Below are 20386 nucleotides of genomic sequence, written 5' to 3' on the forward strand. Positions count from 1 at the left end.
CAACTATTAAGACATTTCTATCTTATAAAAGAATGATCTTAGTTTCAGATCTGAAAAAGGAAAGTCAAGTTTTGAGGAGATTTGACTAGGTGGGTTAAAAAGTTTAAGGAAGAGAATAATCTAGATATGAAGGTAAGTGAAGATCAACCACAGATGACAGTACAGTACTCATATAGATGGTATTACACTCAATTGTGGAGCCAATTTTTAAAAAACCATACAAACACCCCCCCCCACATTAAGGACTAAATTTCTTATCTCCCAAAGTAAGTGGGGGTGGGGAGATGGGGCTTTTGGAAGACCTAAAGCCACTAAATTACTGAATTCTTTATCAGCTAAAAACTTTAAGGAATAAAGTCTACCTATTTGTGTTTTCCTCACTACCCTTTTTTGGGGACATGCTCTGTTGATAACACTGGTATTAAAAGCTCAACATGTTTTAGGCCCCATCAATATAGTAAATTACCACAGTAGATAGGCTTATATGCTTTTATTTACAGTTTCAAATCTAACCTATCTAGAACACTGCTCTGCTGAACAATGAATCTGAAAAAATCTTAAAAAAAATGGATTCAACAAGTTTTTAAAAAAATTATTATAAAAGGAATTATTTTGGCAGTTATTTTATGTTTGGCAGTTATTTTAACAGCCGATGTTTCATTTAATTAATGAAACAATTAATTCTACAAGTTTAAAAAGAAAACAAAAACAGACATAGACTTGCACTAGAAAACACACACTCACCTGCCTGGGTGGTCAGACACTTGCCCATATTTCAGCCCCTACACATGCAGTGTGGGCAGAGCCAGGGGAAATGAAAAGCTGGTAGTCTTTACAGGAAGCACAACAATGGGGAATGATGGAGGATGAACTCAAACCATGCTCTGAAGTCAGTGTCAGGGACAAAGTCTAGGGTGCATAGGCAGTGGACGGGGAATGTAGCCATACCATCCATTATGCACACAAAACCAACAGTCTTATATGGGTTAACAGCTGAACATGGGCAAAGGGGGAAAAAAAAAGGCAAAGCACTAAAGGTGGTGACAGGACAGGGAAGCAGCTTTGAGGGGGAAGAGAAAAAAGGGGTGAGGAAAAGTGAGAAGGGTAGGAAGCAGACCACTCTTACAAGCCACCTCCCCCTTCCCCTACCAGACACACACCCCCTGTGCCCTCTAGGATAAACTTCCCTTCTTAAGCCCTCCTTTATGTAAATTTTATGTATCCCTCTCCCTCATTCTTCAAGTCATTTCCAAATTGAATTGGAAATATTTTACTTTTCATTGAAGGCGTGGCTTTTCCCAGACATAATTCTTGGTCTTTAGGGCAGTCTGACACCTAGAATGCTACCTTTTTACTTTTTTCCTTCTGTATACTTCCATGATTTCATTCCTCACCCCTTAAAGTTCACTAATCAATTGCCAGGAGTTGTATCCAGTGTTAAGGCACAAAGATACTACAGAGGTATGCATTTTTATGAACATACAAGTAGCCTAGACAAATATAATCTAACCTGTAAACGTAGACATAATCTCCTTGACCGTTCTATTCCTTCTGAGGTCCAAGGAGCAGGTTCAACATCATCTCTTCTTAAAAGGTAGCGCCAAACCAAGAATCCATGGCTTGATGAAATTTCTGGCCAGTATTTCACCACCTAAATCATAATATTTTGTAGTAGTTTGAGATTTAATCCTTAAACTTGTATTACTAGTTTCAGTACACTTGAGTGAACTAAATGCAACTAAATGCAAGTAAAGATACTTGCTTTGTCACAAAAACAATACATAAAAAATATTCACTAATTGTTTTGACTTTATTTCCCAAGTCAGTTCCCATATAAGTACACATTGCTACAAATTTGAAATATTAACAAGATTATGGTCACAAATAAATTCCTGCATAATAGATAAAAATGGTGGCAGTAAACATTTCCATTTTTTAAAAAAAGAAAACAACCTATTTTACAAATTATTACGTGCTTGGCTTTGAAAATCTATTACAATTAAAATATTTGTAAAGATATAAGAATCAGTATCTACAATGGTCACATTTAAATAGTTTTATCACACAGAATATATACTTATAAAAAGTTTAACTCAAAGTATAATATAACTCTGCCCTTATGGACTTCAAATAAGCATTAAGAGAAAAGTATCAAAGTTAGGATCTCACTTTACATATCTGTTACATTTCCAGAAAAAGCAGAAGTACCAACTAAGGTGATCTACTGTTTCCTTTAGCCCACCCCAACAGAGTAGTTCCCTTTGGCAGCCCTGTCTTGAAAGCCCAGGAAGAGTGACTAACAAGATGTCATGCCAGATAGAGCACCTTATAAATGCCATCATATCTGTTGCCTTCTTCAGGAGCATATTTGCTGATCTTCCTCCCTTTAAAACTGCGTATCACTCTGACTGGCTTACCAGCTCTCCAATTCCGAGACTCTGCTCCAATTTTATCATCCAATGGAGCATCACAGTTTAGGGCCAATGCCCTAAAAAAATAAAACAAAGTCTTTATACCAAGTAATCTTTAAGTATATAATCGCATTATTAGCTCAATTAAAAGGTGAATTATGCCTTACCTGATGGTTAAGATTCTATGATTCTTTCCATATTATTCCAGATAATAGGATTATGCTTTCCCCCACCAGCAGAGAAGACAAATCAGTTTTCTGATGTGACCCCCAAGCCAGGGGATTGGTTCTCAGATAGCCTGTAGGGTTCTTCTGAAAGTAATAACATCTGTGCCACGTATAATAGAAAACAACTAGAAATACATGGAATTTTTTAAAAAATAACGTTTGTGAGGGAAGGGAGAAAGTTGGAAAACTAAAGCAAGTGATTGTTGTAGTATTTATTTTTGATAAGGGAGTGAGGTAAATTGCTGGAATAATGTAGAAAGAAATTCAGGAAAATAAATTTGTCAGCAAGGTACAAATGACCTTTCTAGGTCTACTTTCCACATTCCAGACAATAGAGAATCCTTAATGTTTAGAAGCTATTAAAGAACAAGTTTAATAGGAGAATATCGTTTTAAGATTTTGAATAAAAAGTTTAAATAAAATTGAAGCATTCAAATGCCTGTGTTAAATCATAACAATAGAGATTTTTGGCTCCTCCAGATCACTATTTTTACTATGACATGTGAACAAGGAGGAACAATGAGTGAGAAGTAGCACCTGAGTTAACTGAAGGTCCCTTAGTATGTGTACTCACTTAGCAGTAATTAATCAGTAAGGTTATGTAAGAAGACCTTTCCTGGGAGAACTTAGTCCTGCCAAAAAACAAAAACAAAAAACCAAAACAACCCCCCCACAAAAACCCCACCAAACTAGAATCTATTTAATATTAGTATTCTTCTTCTCAGATACCTACTTCCTAACTTAAGTGAAAAGACATCGTTGAGAACATGTAAGGTTAAAACACATACATAACCAATTTGGTAAATTCAGATATGATACAAAATACTTTTTCAGGGTTTAATTTTATGTAGGCTCAGAATAAAAAAAAAATTGACCTTATGACGAAATGTCTAATCTACCCAGATTTCTTAATCAGTTATATTGTTAAAGTAAATAAACTCAAAGTGTTTCGTTAAAAAAAAAAAAGTTTATAAATGTGGTCAAATATAGTTTACCAACTTATCTTTTTTATCTCAAAGGAAGATGCATTAAATCTCTGGGAGGGAGAAGAAAACGTAGCCAGCCTTCTAGGGCTAGTATTTCATCTTATTTATGTAATATCTATTGAGATATACATACTTCATCTTAAAGAGCTAGGAGAAGGACAAATACTATTTTCACATTAATGAGTGGAATGCTTTGGTGCTTATAGGCACCTTTATTCAGAATGATTTCCACCACTAACTGGCATTATTAACTCACTTCTAGCTTCACGTAAGTATCTACGTTGTTCAAGTATGTGAAAAGAATCTAAGATCAAAGTAGGTGAAAAGAGGCTTTTACATTACTCTGCAGCTCAATCAATTGCTTCTAACTGGCCTGGTAAAGGAAGGCCAGGTTATCTTCCTGCCCTCTTCAGTTTCATAAAATAAAAGAACTGAGAAATAGGAAAAAAAACTTCTCAAAGCAAGAAGCAGGTGCCAAACTACCTCTTAGTGGAGAAGCAAAAATGAACTAGACTATATACTTGTCAAGAAAGAGTACAATGTGGGGCAGAGCTAAGGGTCTTTCACCTCAGTTTTCATGTTTATAAAATATATAGGTATCTTTGTCCAGAGGTCTTTACAATCATAATGTGTACTCAAAGCTTAATGTATAAATTAACTGAATGGATGTGAGAGTCCCTATGGTAAGTCAATCCTATATGGTTTCGAGTTAATATTCTATATTCACTACCTTCCTTTCAATACATTTTTACTACTTGTTAATTATTTTCTAATAGATTATAACATATGGCATATAGATTCTTTAAAAGCTTGGAAAATATTTACCATGTATATTACAAGTGTAGGAAGTTAGGAAACAAATTTCACTCAAGCAAAATAATCTCTGTTATTAAGATAAGTATCATTTTCAGATTTGAAAATGTGAAAAAGCCCTTTTGCAAATTGAATATACACTCTCACTGACAAAAACACATCAAAAAATTTCTAATTCCTTTTAAGATAATTCCTCCTGAAGAGATGCTATTTTGCTAGAGAAAAACTAGCTAGGGACTGGACTCCTGCCTCAGGAATGTTTTCACCAGCAAATCTGACCTGTCTCCTCTGCTGGTTCAGTTAAATAATCCTACTGTCAGAAATAATATAGAAGGAAGACATAAAAACAGACTCTATGTAATTTGGTATGCAACAAATTCTTGAAATCATACTGGTATATTCTTTACTTCACACGGTAATCAGAAATTAAGGGCACACTACTTAAAACCGAGTGATTTAGACTCAAGAAAGAAAAATACTCATTTTTACTCAATAATCCATAAAACACCCTTAACAATAGGATATAAAAATTTCAACTTTATGAAATTGATCAAAAATTTATCACTATGACAAGTTATAATGTGGTCGGTGCTATCTGTTGGTTTGGGTCACTTTTTTATTATTGCTATAGCATACACGTATGAAATAAAACATTTTGCAGTCATTTTTTGTTCCCATGGAAGCTGGAATATCATTAATACATCTATAGAACAAAGGTCAGCACAAGGTGGCTATTTTGTAATGCTTTATAAGTATTTACTTAGAAAAGGTCACTTTTGTAACTAAACATTCTCTTTGATAACACCTGAGACATTATTATAAATTCTAAAAACATCTTGAGTGTGGTTTTGATTAAGTTTATCTGATGTTTCACTTATGCCCACAAATGTGGCTCCCAAACTAAAACCTATCTCACATTGGTGAGTCTCTTAAAAAGAAGTTTGTTAATTTAAAAGATAAATCTGTCAAGTAAAACATTACTTTGACCTATGGGATAGCAGACAGCCACCTTGTCCTCATTTTCACTTATATAAGACTGGGAATTACATCATTGAAAAAACAGTATGAAGAAATAAGAATGCTTAAAAACAATTATATGATCAGGTAATGGGATTTTTAATTTAGATCTTTAACTCCATTTAAGATTCTCCCCTACAGTCTAAGTTACAAATTATATTATTATAATCAAACTTTTATACAAAACCCCAACAGACTGATAGTTTTTATGAAATTCTAACAGTAAAGAGTACCTGTTCATGTTTGTTAATGTTTGATCAGCCGATGGTGCACCAATTCTTTTATTACCAGCAAGATTTTTACCACCACTTCCAGTGTATGTGAATTCATCACCTCGGTCCTACAGGAAAAGATTTTCAGCATTAAAATACAGAAAACCAAGTATAATCTCGTCAATTCTTAATTTACAGTCAGAACATCTAATTAGAATGTTATGAATTTATATGTTCTCTCTCAAGATATCTTGAGAGATATCTGCCAAAATATCTCAAATGCAGCTGTGCATATAGTACATCTTCAAGTTACATCACTTGATCATTTTAAAGTTAGAGCTTCTAATACCTCCAAATGTGGCTATTCTCATGCTATATATATATATAACTGAATAATATCTAGATTATTATAAAAAAAAGATTTTATGCATTGGAAATATTGTTTCATTTAATTCAATGGTATTAAAATAAACATCAATATTATCTTGTAGGTTTTTACAGAATACCATTTTAGTAAATATTTCATGTCTGATTTCCCACCAGTAATCAACAATACCCAAATGTGCTGTTAAATTTCCAAACTAAAATCCTAACAGCACAATAAGTTCACTTACTGTGTCCACCCAAATTTCATACTGTATATATAGGTTCATTTAAATTACATATAGGTGAAATAACTGCCCATCATTAAAAGGAACATTGGAAAAGAATTTGAAAACTATAATTTGTATAAAGTGTCTACTAAATGTGGGGGAAAAAAAAACACGCCAAAGGAAGGAGATGTTACATAAACTAGGACTACAAATATCTCTGTACTAGCTACAAATTTATACCAATATTACTAAATCTCTGATTCAGTACTCAAAAATCAGTTGAGAAGAGTATCAGTATACAAATTAACTGGACTAACATTATTAAGAGTGGTAGTTCTCTTTTTTTGACAATGTTAGTCTTAGGTATATAACAAAGTGATACAAGTTTATACATTATGCTGGGCTCACCAGCATAATGTATAATGTATAATGTATACATTATAATGTATAATGTAGAATGTGTAGCTACCATCTGTCTTGATACAATGCTATTACAATACCACTGACTGAATTTCTTCTGCCGTGCCTTTGAGTCCTGTAACTTACTCATTCCATAACTGGAAGACTGTATTTCCCACACCTCTTCACCCATTTTTGTTCCTTCCCCCACCCAAGAGTGCTGCTTCTCTATTGTAAGATTTTAATTAGTTTAAATTAAACTTTAGATAAAGATGTTTTCTCTACAAAATAATCCATTTGTAATAAAGGTCAATTATTTTGCATCTTGTCTTGGATTAAGTCATAACTAAAATCTCATGGTTTTAGAAGTGCTTTTATTGATCCAAAATGACTTCACTTTTTGTTGATCTAATATTGAAGTCTGTATTTTAACAACTTAGGCATTAAGGAATTTCATCGTTAGTGTGTATTCCATTTGAAGGAAATCTAGTAAACAACTACATCTAGAGCAGCCCAAAACGCTTCTTAAACAGTCTTCCAAATGGTATCTAGATTGACTACACAATCCTTATATTCAAAACTCTCTGAATTTCTTTTTTTAAGATTTTATTTATTCATCAGAGAGAGAGAGGAGAGCGCGAGCTCACACAACCAGGGGGAGCAGCAAGCTCCCCAGATGCCTAACCAACTGAGCCCTGCAACCCTCCTGTCAACCTTTTTTTTTTTTTTTTTTAAAGATTATTTATTTATGGGGCGCCTGGGTGGCTCAGTGGATTAAGCCGCTGCCTTCGGCTCAGGTCATGATCTCAGTGTCCTGGGATCGAGCCCCGCATCGGGCTCTTTGCTCAGCGGGAGCCTGCTTCTCTCTCTCTCTCTGCCTGACTCTCCGCCTACTTGTGATTTCTCTCTCTGTCAAATAAATAAATAAAATCTTAAAAAAAATTAAAAAAAAAAAAAAAGATTATTTATTTATTTGACAGAGAGAGAGAGCGAGAGAGAGAGATCACAAGTAGGCAGAGCAGCAGGCAGAGAGAGAGAAGAGAAGCAGGCTCTCTGCTGAGCAGAGAGCCCTATCCCAGGACCCTGGGATCATGACCTGAGCCGAAAAAAGAGGCTTTAACCCACTGAGCCACCCAGGCGCCCCCCTCCTGTCAACTTTTCAAGTTACAGTTGTCGTGGTCCTAGAAAGGAAAAAGGAGTGCTGACTATGAGACCATAATAGGGGCAACTTAAACTCCGAAGTGTTTAAAATGAAAGAACAAAAACATTTCTGATCATTCCTCAAATAGCAAATAATCAAGAACAATTAAAATTCTACGTCATTAGCTCATCTATACTTTAATCATCACACCAACAGAAACTTTTAACTATTATTAGGGGAAAAAAGAATTGTTGGACTGTCAGAACTTAGCCAATCTATTAGTTCAGACTAATCTTCCTAAGGAAAATGATCCACCCAAATTTGTTACACATTCTAGTCCATGCTTCACAAAGTTGTACCCTTGTGCGTCAGCAGCCTAAAGAAGTCTGCTGTCTGGGAACACCTCATATAAGAAGCCATCATCTATATAGGGGACACACTACTGCCCTAGAGTGACTCAATTTCCCAATCTTGACTTTTCTCTCAAGTGATAAAGTAGCTGTCTAACACAATAAGCTGGATGCTCCCATTCCTGCCATCACCTTTATCAGACAAGACCATCATCTCAATCTCCTTATTGTCCCCTGTAAAGACTATCAGATAAATATCCTAAAGCATAGTTAAGATCATTAAACTTTTCCCAGACACCTTTAATGGTTCCTTAATTCAAAGCTATCTAGTATACAGCTTCAATCTCTGCCAGTTTCTCTCAAAATACCTCTCAGATGTTTGCAAAACTGGGTACTACTAGCCATTTTATTGCTGTTAACACTTACCTAGCATTTACTCTGTGTGTGTGTGTGTGTGTGTGTGTGAGAGAGAGAGAGAGAGAGAGAGAGTTAGACTAAGCATTTTACATGTGATTCTTTTAACGCTCACATGAACCCTAGGAAGTATGTTTTTAAAGCCTCACTTTATAGATGAAGCAGAGGTTCATTAACTTACCTAAGGTCACTTAACTAGTAAGAGATGGCACCAGACACAAACACAGTTTGGTTCCAAAATCTGTTCCTGGTCACTGAGCATAATCTTTCTGAGTTCTTATTCCTCAAGTGGGGTTACCCTAACAGAGGGCACAAAAAACTAGCATTTGACTCTCAGATTACTACACTAAAATATTAACTAGTTTATCAATAGGTATTCAGTAGTTTCATGTCCATACATCTGGACATAACAAAGATTATGCACTCCATGAATGTTATACTTAAAGGTTTCAAAACAAATTTTTTTCTCAAATGAGAAAAGTTTATTCAGGTTTCCTCCACCAATTCTGTAGATACGACCTGCCTGCAATAAGAGATCAAAAGATTAAAAAGGTTTATAAAATATATTAACATCTCCAAATATATCTTAGCTGTTGATCTAAGCCTATGTGTTTTAGCTCCAAAATGAATTATTCCTTACATTATTTAACAGACTAAGAGTTAATTGCTTAAGACACATAATTAATGGCTCATCTGTACTTTTCTATACAAATGTTTAATGTTTTACTGGTAACTATATTTAAAAGAAAAGGAAAAGGGGAAGTAATAATAACCATCCCAATAGAACTTGGTACTTGTTTTCACCTCTACATGTTTATGTTTTTTATATTTAAGATGAACTCTGCTATAGATAATACAGTATGTTATATGTTAACAATCCTTGTATACTAAGACTACATAAGTGACCTCATTTAAAATCAATAATTTTGGGGTGCCTGGGTGGCTCAGTGGTTTAAAAAGCCTTTGCCTTTGACTTAGATCATGGTCCCAGTGTCCTGGGATCGAGCTGTGCATCAGGCTTTCTGCTCAGCAAGGAGCCTGCTTCCCTTCCTCTTTGTCTGCCTCTCTGTCTACTTATGATCTCTGTCTGTCAAATAAATAAACAAAATCTTTAAAAAAAAAAATCAATAATTTTGATATAAAATGGTGGTACTATTTTCTTCTATTTTTTACTCATGGGGAAACTGAGATTTGCTGAAGTAAAATAATTAGTCCAAGGTCTCACACACAAATGTCAGAGTCCAGATCAAACACAAAGGGCTAGATGCTAAAAAAATGTTAAAGATTCTACTTTTAGCTGGCTTGTTTTATTACAGAGCCTTAAAAAAAAAAAAAAAAAAAAACCTTAAGTGCCATCCATAGCAAACTATACAACATCCTTTGTATTTCTGAAAAATACAGCTTAAAAATAGGCATGTTAAAATGAGTAGTCAAATAATTACCCTGCATATTTCCATCTTCAGCTTCCTTTGCCATACTAGTATAAATGTACTGCTAAATCTGCCTGTTAGAAAAATGGCAAGCTTTTCTACCTTTGTCTGAAAACATACATAGCTAAAACAAACCAAAGAAACAGACTGGGAGAAAATACCTGCAAACTACATACTCAATCAACAGCAAAAAACCCCAACTATGACTCAGTTAGAAAATGGGCAAATGACCTGAAGATATATCATCATCGGCCATTAGGGAGATACCTATCAGAATGGCTAAAGTAAAACAAAGCAACAACACTGCATGCTGGCAAGAATGCAGAGAAACTGGATCACTTACACACTGCGAATAGAAATGTAAAGTGGTAGAGTCACTCTGGAAAACAGTTTGGCAGTTCCTTAAAAAACATGCAACTACCATATAACCCAAAAATGCACTTCTAGGCATTTATCACAGAAAAATGAAGACTTATATTTATTTAAAAAAAACCTGTACTCAAAAATGTTTATTGCAGTTATTTGTAAAAGTCAGAAACTGGAACAATCCAAACATTCTTCAATGGGTGAATGGTTAAACTGTGGCATACCTATAGCATGGAATACTACTGACCAATAAAAAGGAATAAACTATTAATACATGCCACAATTTGAGAATTATGCTGAGTAAAAAGCGCCTTTCTCAAAGGTCAAAGACTATTATGATTCCACCTATAAAATTTTTTAAAAAAGTTTTTTAGAGAAAGAGAGAGGGAGGGAGAGTGCATGAGCATGTGAGGGGAGGGGCAGAGGGAGACAGAAACTGAGAAGCTCAAGTGGACATCCCATTGAGTGTGGAACCCCACTGACTGAGGGCTCCATCCCATGACTCTGAGATCATGACCCAAGTGGAAATTAAGAGTCGGATGCTTAACTGACTGAACCACGTAGGTGCCCCTCCACTTCTAAAAATTTTGAAACAACAAAATTATAGAAATGGATAACAGATTAGTGGTTGTCAGGTGTTAGGGAGGAGTTGAGGGAGGGCAGATATAGTGGGTGTGGCTATCAAAGGGCAATATGAGGGATATTGTGGTAGCGAAATGTTTAGTGACCTGAATGTATTAGTATCAATATCCTGGCTGTGACACTGTACTATAGTTTTGTAAGAGGTTACCACTGAGGGGGAAATGGGTAAAGGGCACAGAGATATCTACAATATTTCTAAGGTTACACGTCAATCTACAACATCCCTAAATAATAAGTTTAATTAAAAAAAAAAAAAAAAAGCTCTACAGAGATTGTATTTTCACTGCAGTAATCAGTTAACACATTTATACATAAATCTGTACATGTGAAGATTGAAGACTGCCAACTGACTTGTAATTTGTACAGAAATACCATTTCAACACAAAAACTGCTAAAAAAAAAAATGGGATTTGATACAACCTAGAAAAATCTTCTGTATTTTTCTGAATGATCAAGCCAGGTTCTAAAGAACAAAGTTGTATCATGACTTACTACTTCATCAGCAAATCCACCAGCAAGGACAAGAGAATAAGCCCCATCATTACTTCGACCATGAATTCCACCAACATGGGGCCTATGGACACCTGCTTCGCTCACCTATAAAATAAAGAGAGTCTCAAAATACCTTTGAATAGTCAAGTTATATTTACAAAAATGCTTTCACAGGTATTATTGAATCTTAAAAGCTTCTAACTAATAACTGAATGTCACCCAGAGTTCTACCATTTGCTCACCAACTTTATTTCTTCCCAACTATGTATCCCTTAGGTACAAGCTGGTAACCTTAAAACTGCTCAGACCTAGAATTCTGAGTTTCAAAGTAATTATTAAATACAGTTTTATGTCTACTCGTCATTACAGCTCAACTTGGGTAAAACAGACTTTATCAGTTGTCCAGATCCCTTCCTATCTTATTTCTTCTCTTCAATTACTGTGCTGCTCCCTAGCCACATCAGAAAGGCAAGAGTCATTTATTCTTTTTTTTTGAGAGAGGGTGTATACAAGTGGGTGGAGGGGGTTAGGGAGAGAGAATCTTAGCAGGGGCTCAATCTCATGACCCTGAGATCATGACCTGAGCCAAAATCAAGAGTAGGATGCTTAACCGAATGAGGAGCCCAGGCACCTCAGGTAGGAGACTTTTAGCCTCATTCTTCTCCTCTATTTTTCAAACCCATTTTGGTCATAAATACTACTAATCAATCTCCTAAATCCCTCAAATACATCTTTTTCTACTTCAATTGCTATAATCTTAGTTTGAGTCATGAATGCTATAAACATCTTTTTTCACTGCTTCCAGTTTTTCTCTTCAAACCCCATTCTACCCATCACAAACAATATATTCTGCTTTTAATATTTAAACATACATTAAATGGTCATATTATATATCAAGCCCCAAGTATTATGTATTACCCTCTCTCAATCTGGCTCCTATCTACTTTCCCCACTTTAACTCTTATTTCCTCCAACTTTTTCTTCATAGAGCATGTATGTCTGAGCCAAAACTACTCAGTGTTACCCAAACATGCTTCCCGATTGGTTAAATTTACTCATGGTATTCTACTACTTCAAAGCTTCTTCCCATGTATCTTCAATTTTGGCTCACTGGAACAGTGTCACTTTGTGGACTTCAAACTCCCTGAGAGAAGTATTAGAATTCATTTGTTCTCTCATGTAATTGTTCTTAGAGAGAAAGAAGCTGAAATCCAAGCCTGAATAGCGGAGTAGGGAAAGATACATATTAGAAGTGATAAGAAGCTAATAAAAGCATCAGAACCTGAGTTCAGGTCTTGAAAACACCAGGTACTCGAGAAGACAGGACCACCTGATTCCCAACCTCACCAATCCTGATGAAAATAAATTAGACTCTTCCCCACTTCCTAAATGGCAAATCCATCCCTGTAGTTTCTCAGGCAACAACCTCAAACTCATCTGAGATCGTATTAAGAGGACTTTTAGAATTTGGGAATAAATTAGTGACAGGTATACTGAGGGGTGGTGGTGGGGGAACAGGAGCAAAGAAAAAGGAAAAAATCAAGGCAATTAAAAATAACTTAAGTGTACTTTTCATTGTATTTATAATGTTATATTGTATTTATTTGTAGTATTTTTTTTTACTGTATTTAAAGATCTGCAGTCATAAAACATGCATATGGATTTAGCTAAAATTATAATATAACCATTGCAAGGATGGGAAGACACAGAATGTGTTAAACCAAATATTCATCTCCTATAGAAAGAAGATATTCATCTCCTAAAATATGAAGACAAAAGCAGCAGAAACATGCTGCTTAGAAATAAGGTACATCTAGAAGAAACAACTAAAACTTTAAAGTAGTTGTCTCTGAGAAACAAGAAATGAAGATGAATAAATTTTAAGTTCTCTATAATGATAAAATTACCATTCTAAAAAGGAAGTTAGAAATGAATACAATAGAACCTTCAAGAGGAAAAGAGAAGTTATTTTATCCTTGGGTTATCTGGGCACTTCCTCTGATCAACAACTTTAATGCTCATTCAGGAGGATAAGCCCCAAACAAAACACCTGAATGAACTTTCTAAGACTTTAATGACATTATTTTAAAGACAAAAAAATTTAATATTTCAAATATTAAATTATCAGCAAGAAAAATTCTCTTAAAAGGCTTAACAATAATGTCAACTAGGGGCGCCTGGGTGGCTCAGTGGGTTAAGCCTCTGCCTTCAGCTCAGGTCATGATCTCAGGGTCCTGGGATCAAGCCCTGCATTGGGCTCTCTGCTCAGCAGGAAGCCTGCTTCCCCTTCTCTCTCTGCCTGCCTCTCTGCCTACTTGTGATCTCTTTCCATCAAATGAATAAATAAAAAAAAAAAATTAAAAAAAAAAGTCAACTATTAGAAGAGTAAAACAAAGTGATGAAAAGGCATAGCTGATGCCTAGTTCCATGATATATGGTTCTCTGTCTTAAGCTGTGGGGAAGAGTCTATCAATCCTATAGGAATCTTACATTCTAACAACTGAATGCCATGTGATGAAACCTAGGTTAGTCCACTTATAATCAATAGAAACTGACACTGCTGCAATTTTAACTATATCCGACTTCACCCTTTCAACAAAGCCAATTTAAAACTTACCTGAACTCTAAATCTCCATGTTGATCCAACAGGAATCCCAGGAATAGGTCCATAATGATTAGAAGGAACAATAGTACATTCTCTAGTGCGACCAACACAGGCCATTCCCTACAAGCCAACAAACAAGCTATTTGAGAAACTGGTTATGTCAAATCTTAAAGGCTTTAATTCCCAAAAATGAGAATAAAATAGAAACTAACTATATGATTAACAATATATAATTTATATGATTTCATTAACATACAGCTAACAGTTATAGCAAATTAACAACTATATACTTAAACCATAAAGTTATTTGTTAATGTTTCTGATATGGAAATATAATTTATGTCACCACTGCTGCTGGTATTGAAATGTAACTTGCATTACAGTCATAAATGTTATAGCTAGGAAGAAAAGAAACTTTCTTCTTTACCCTGCCCCAGTCTCTCCGGCTTTCAGTACTAGCTGATGGCATCTTTGCTTTCTTTTTACTCATCTTGAGTCTTTCACCAGCCTTTACAACTTCACTGGAATCAGTTTTACAGGAAGGACAGTACCTTTAAAAGAAAAAGGAATTCTGATAATACCATATTAAAGCCAGTAACAGAATGACCTTTCTAGGTCAGAACAAGTTTTAAGAGGTAATATTTGGTGTATATTACAGATCTTCAGCTGGCATTTAAATATTAAACTTTTGAAAATATTTACAAGGATAAGCTAGCAGGAAAAAAAAAAAACCCAAAACAAAACCAAAATTTATCACTCCTTTAAAGAACATAAAGCATTATAATATCATAAAATCTCAAATTCAGTTCAAAAGCCAGACAAGCTGTCCAATTCAAATAGCACCATGAACTGATTTTCTTTTTTTAGATTTTATTTACTTATTTTTGCTAGAGAAAGAGAGAGTGAGCATAAGCGGGGTGGGGGGGTAGGGGGGCAGATTCTCCATTGAGCAGGAAACCCGATGTGGGACTTGATCCCAGGATCCTGGGATTATGACCTAAGCCAAAGGCAGATGCTTAACAAGTAGCCACCCAGGTAGCCATGAACATGAATAATGGAATTATTCATTTGAAATTCTTATTATTAAAACAAAAGTAGCAAGAATAGATAATCCTAGACTCAATGTTCAACTATGCAACTGAATTGGTTATATCCCCATCTAAACTCGTTATTAAAACTCTCAAAGTCAAAAATGTATACTCCAACACAGCTAATATACAGGATCCAAGGATGCTTGTTTATATTAGCCTTATCCCTAGGTTCTGCTTTAATTGTCTATACTTTTTGTCCTTTAGCCTGTTTGTAGTTGGTCAACATACTATATAACTTGCATATCATTATAAGCTACCTTAAATCATTCTTAAAAAGCAAAGTATAAATATGTCTATAGAATCAGATGAGGCTGTTCCTCTATTACCAAGGAATGCGAACTCGAGGGATGTCCTAATAAAGATCAACTGGCCCCTGTCCCCGTTAATATTAAATGTGCCTATATACTTTTCATTTCATAATTACTCCATACAGTTTATAGAGCACAAAACCATCCATGCCCACCAGTTAATTCTGAGTGCTTAATTATGAGATATTTTGTTTACTATTAGAGGAAAGAAAAATATAATTTAGTCCCTGATTCTGAGAAAATCAGTAAGGTTGTGATATACACATGCAAAATCAAGGCAAAAATTAAAATGTACGAGAGAGCAATAAATACTATCAAGTAAAATCCCTTCTTATTGGAAAATGAGGCGGCTTCCAAAAATTAATTTTCTCTAAGACCAGATTTTACCCAACGTGATAAACTTTAAAACTATATTTTTTCAGAGATCTTAGGGGCAAAGCAGATACTATTTATAGCGAGAAAATGACTTCAGAGGTTAAATATGTGAGCAACATGATTTGGAGAAATAGAAAAGTTATAACAGGCACTATTTTGGTGCTGGGGATAAATATAATCAAAATGTTTGTAGAGTAAAGAAAACTACTACATACAACAAAACAATTTCAGGAAGTCGGGAAGTTCTATAAAGGAAATACCTCAAGGTTATATGGGTGTTAAGAGTGACTAGAAATGATATGTGTCTTTAGATAGAGTTCTTTTCCTTTTTTTGTGTGTGTGTTTTTTTTTAATTAACATATAATGTATTATTAGCACCAGGGGTACAGGTCTGTGAATCGCGAGATTTACACACTTCACAGCACTAACCATAGCACATCCCTCCCCAAAGTCCATAACCTCACCACTCTCTCCCTCCCCCCTCCCCCTGGCAACCCTCAGTTTGTTTTGTGAGATTAAGAGTCTCTTATGCTTTGTCTCCCTCCCATTCCCATCTTGTTTCATTTATTCTTTTCCTACCCCCAACCCCCCCCTTGCATCTTCCCTTCCTCATATCAGGGAGATCACATGACAGTTGTCTTTCTCTGAGTTATTCCGCTAAGCATAATACCCTCTAGTTCCACCCATGTCGTCGCAAATGGCAAGATTTCATTTCTTTTGATGGCTGCATAGTATTCCATTGTGTATATATACCACATCTTCTTTATCTATTCATCTGTTGATGGGCATCTAGGTTCTTTCCATAGTTTGGCTATTGTGGACTTTGCTGCTATAAACATTCGGATGTATGTGCCCCTTCGGATCACTACATTTGTATCTTTAGGGTAAATACCCAGTAGTGCAATTGCTGGGTCATAGGGTAGCTCTATTTTCAACTTTTTGAGGAACCTCCATGGTGTTTTCCAGAGTGGTTGCACCAGCCTGCATTCCCACCAACAGTGTAGGAGGGTTCCCCTTTCTCCACATCCTTGCCAGCATCTGCCATATCCTGACTTGTTAATTTTAGCCATTCTGACTGGTGTGAGGTGGTAACTCATTGTGGTTTTGATTTGTATTTCCCTGATGCCAAGTGATGTGGAACACTTTTTCGTGTGTCTGCTGGCCATCTGGATGTCTTCTTTGCAGAAATGTCTGTTCATGTCCTCTGCCCATTTCTTGATTGGATTATTTACTCTTTGGGTGTTGAGTTGGATAAGCTCTTTATAGATTTTGGATACTAACCCTTTGTCTGATATGTCGTTTGCAAATATCTTCTCCCATTCTGTCAGTTGTCTTTTGGTTTTGTTAACTGTTTCCTTTGCTGTGCAAAAGCTTTTGATCTTGATGAAGTCCCAATAGTTCATTTTTGCCCTTGCTTCCCTTGCCTTTGGCGATGTTCCTAGGAAGCAGTTGCTGCAGCTGTAGTCGAAGAGGTTGCTGCTGTGTTCTCCTCAAGGATTTTGATGGATTTCTTTCTCACATTGACGTGCTTCATCCATTTTGAGTCTATTTTCGTGTGTGGTGTTAAGGAAATAGTCCAGTTTCATTTTTTTGCATGTGGCTGTCCAATTTTCCCAACACCATTTGTTGAAGGGACTGTCTTTTTTTCCATTGGACATTCTTTCCTGCTTTGTCAAAGATTAGTTGACCATAGAGTTGAGGGTCTATTTCTGGGCTCTCTATTCTGTTCCATTGATCTGTGTGTCTGTTTTTGTGCCAGTACCATACTGTCTTGATGATGACAGCTTTGTAATAGAGTTTGAAGTCTGGAATTGTGATGCCACAAACCTTGGTTTTCTTTTTCAATATTCCCCTGGCTATTCGAGGTCTTTTCTGGTTCCATATAAATTTTTGGATTATTTGTTCCATTTCTTTGAAAAAAAAAAAAAAAAAAGGCTGATATTTTCATAGGGATTGCATTAAATGTGTAGATTGCTTTAGGTAGCACAGACATTTTCACAGTATTTGTCCTTCCAATCCATGAGCATGGAACATTTTCTCATTTCTTTGTGTCTTCCTCAATTTCTTTCATGAGTATGTTATAGTTTTCTGAGTATAGATTCCTTGCCTCTTTGGTTAGGTTTATTCTTAGGTATCTTACGATTTTGGGTGCAACTGTAAATGGGATTGATTTCTTAATTTCTCTTTCTTCTGTTTTGTTGTTGGTGTAAAGAAATGCAACGGATTTCTGTGCGTTGATTTTATATCACGACACTACTGAATTCCTGTACAAGTTCTAGCAGATTTGTAGTCTTTTGGGTTTTCCACATATAGTATCATATCATCTGCAAAGAGTGAGAGAGTTTGACTTCTTCTTTGCTGATTTGGATGCCTTTAATTTCTTTTTGTTGTCTAATTGCTGAGGCTAGGACTTCTAGTACAATGCTGAAGAGCAGTGGTGATAATGGACATCCCTGCCGTGTTTCTGACCTTAGCGGAAAAGCTCTCAGTTTTTCTCCATTGAGGATGATATTCGCTGTGGGTTTTTCATAGATGGCTCTGATGATATTGAGGTATGTGTCCTCTATCCCTACATTTTGAAGAATTTTCATCAGGAAAGGATGCTGTACTTTGTCAAATGCTTTTTCAGCACCTACTGAGAGTATCTATGGTTCTTGTTCTTTCCTTTATTAATGTATTGTATCACATTGATTGATTTGTGGATGTTGAACCAACCTTGCAGCCCTGGAATAAATCCCACTTGGTCGTGGTGAATAATCCTTTAAATGTACTGTTGGATCCTACTGGCTAGTATTTTGGCGAGAATTTTCGCATCTGTGTTCATCAAGGATATTGATCTGTAATTCTTTTTTAATTTTTTTTTTAAAAAGATTTTACTTATTTATCTGACAGACAGAGATCACAAGTAGGCAGAGAGGCAGGCAGAGAGAGAGAGGAGGAAGCAGGCTCCCCGCTGAGCAGAGAGCCCCACGCGGGGCTTGATCAGGATCCCGGGACCATGACCCGAGCCGAAGGCAGAGGCTTTAACCCACTGAGCTACCCAGGCACCCCTGTAATTCTCTTTTTTGATGGGATCCTTGTCTGGTTTGGGGATCAAGGTAATGCTGGCCTCATAATATGAGTTTGGAAGTTTTCCTTCCATTTCTATTTTTTGGAACAGTTTCAGGAGAATAGGAATTAATTCTTCTTTAAATGTTTGGTGGAATTCCCCTGGGAAGCTGTCTGGCCCTGGGCTCTTGTTTGTTGGGAGATTTTTGATGACTGCTTCAATCTCCTTAATGGTTATGGGTCTGTTCAGGTTTTCTATTTCTTCCTGATTTAGTTGCGGTAGTTTATATGTCTTTAGGAATGCATCCATTTCTTCCAGATTGTCAAATTTGCTGGTGTATAGTTGCTCATAATATGTTCTTATAATTTTTTGTATTTCTTTGGTGTTGGTTGTGATTTCTCGATAGAGTTATTTTCTAGTGATAGTCCAGCTGAGATCAAAGGGGTCAGTCCTACGAATTAGCCAGGGAATGCATTCTGGGCAAAAACACATTAAGTATTCAAGTCCTAAGGCATAAGAAGAAGTGGTACGCTTTGAAAAACATAAACGTGGGTAGATCCGAAGTTTAGCAAAATAAACTGCACAGAGATAAGCAATGAGGTTATAGAGCAGGCAGGGCCATGTCAGAATAAAACCTAAGCTCATGCCATCTAAGTCTAACAGGACAACACTAGGGGATTTTAAACAAAGAGTAAACCAATTCAGGACTTAGTAAGATCATTCTGCTGCTGTGGGAGAAAGGACAGCTGGTAAGCAATGTGAAAGCAAGGAGACCAGCTAGGTGTTTTATATACAGTTCAGGGAAATGACATTAGTTTGCACTGAAGGGTTGAGAGCAGAGAAAGATTATGGAGGACTAACAAGACCTGCTCATGTATTATTGGATGTAGAATATGTGAGGAGGGCAAAGAGGAAGTTTAGCTTTTCAGCCTGAACAAGTAGATGAATTACAGCATCTACTGCAGACTGGGGAAGGAGCAGGATTTTAGGGGGTGTGTTTATGGAAATCAAGATCTCCATTTGGCCTAATTTTGTGATGTCCATCAAGTAAACAGTTGAATGAATACAGGAATATATAACCCAGGGACGATTAGACAGAAAGATACTGAAAATTTAGAACCATGAGCTCAGTATTTAAAGTCTCATGATCAGATGAGGTCATCTAAGAAGCAAGCATGAAGACAAAAAAAAGCAAGTGAGCAGTGCTTTGGAAAACTCTTAAATCTGATAGATATGGAAAGGCCAAGTGAGGTACAATGAAAATTAGGTCATATGGTATCACACAATCTATAAAAACAGAGAACTGAGAAGTACAAGTAAGGAGAGGACTTAGAAGTGACCACTGGATTTTTGCAACATGGAAAGTGTCTTTAAGCCTAACATAAATGTAGTGGAGTTGTGCGAAGCTAAGTCCAATTGGAGAGCTAAAGCAAACAAGACAAGAGAAAACAAATCATCAATGAAG

General features: G+C 35.9%; 1 protein-coding gene across 3 annotated transcripts in view; it reads right to left on the reverse strand.

Annotated features, from left to right (window-relative positions):
* The window catches only part of UHRF2 (ubiquitin like with PHD and ring finger domains 2), an 84675-nt gene that overhangs the window by 5608 nt on the left and 58681 nt on the right, over positions 1-20386 (reverse strand). For all 3 annotated transcript variants that reach the window (XM_032306567.1, XM_032306565.1, XM_032306566.1), the window contains 6 exons: positions 14526-14649; positions 14111-14218; positions 11494-11598; positions 5688-5794; positions 2326-2488; positions 1511-1651 (listed from right to left, as the gene is read on the reverse strand). In XM_032306567.1, the coding sequence (XP_032162458.1) occupies positions 1511-1651; positions 2326-2488; positions 5688-5794; positions 11494-11598; positions 14111-14218; positions 14526-14649 (748 nt within the window). The remainder of the gene's footprint in view (positions 1-1510; positions 1652-2325; positions 2489-5687; positions 5795-11493; positions 11599-14110; positions 14219-14525; positions 14650-20386) is intronic.

This window comes from Mustela erminea, chromosome 12 (assembly GCF_009829155.1).
Source record: "Mustela erminea isolate mMusErm1 chromosome 12, mMusErm1.Pri, whole genome shotgun sequence".
NCBI lineage: Eukaryota > Metazoa > Chordata > Mammalia > Carnivora > Mustelidae > Mustela > Mustela erminea.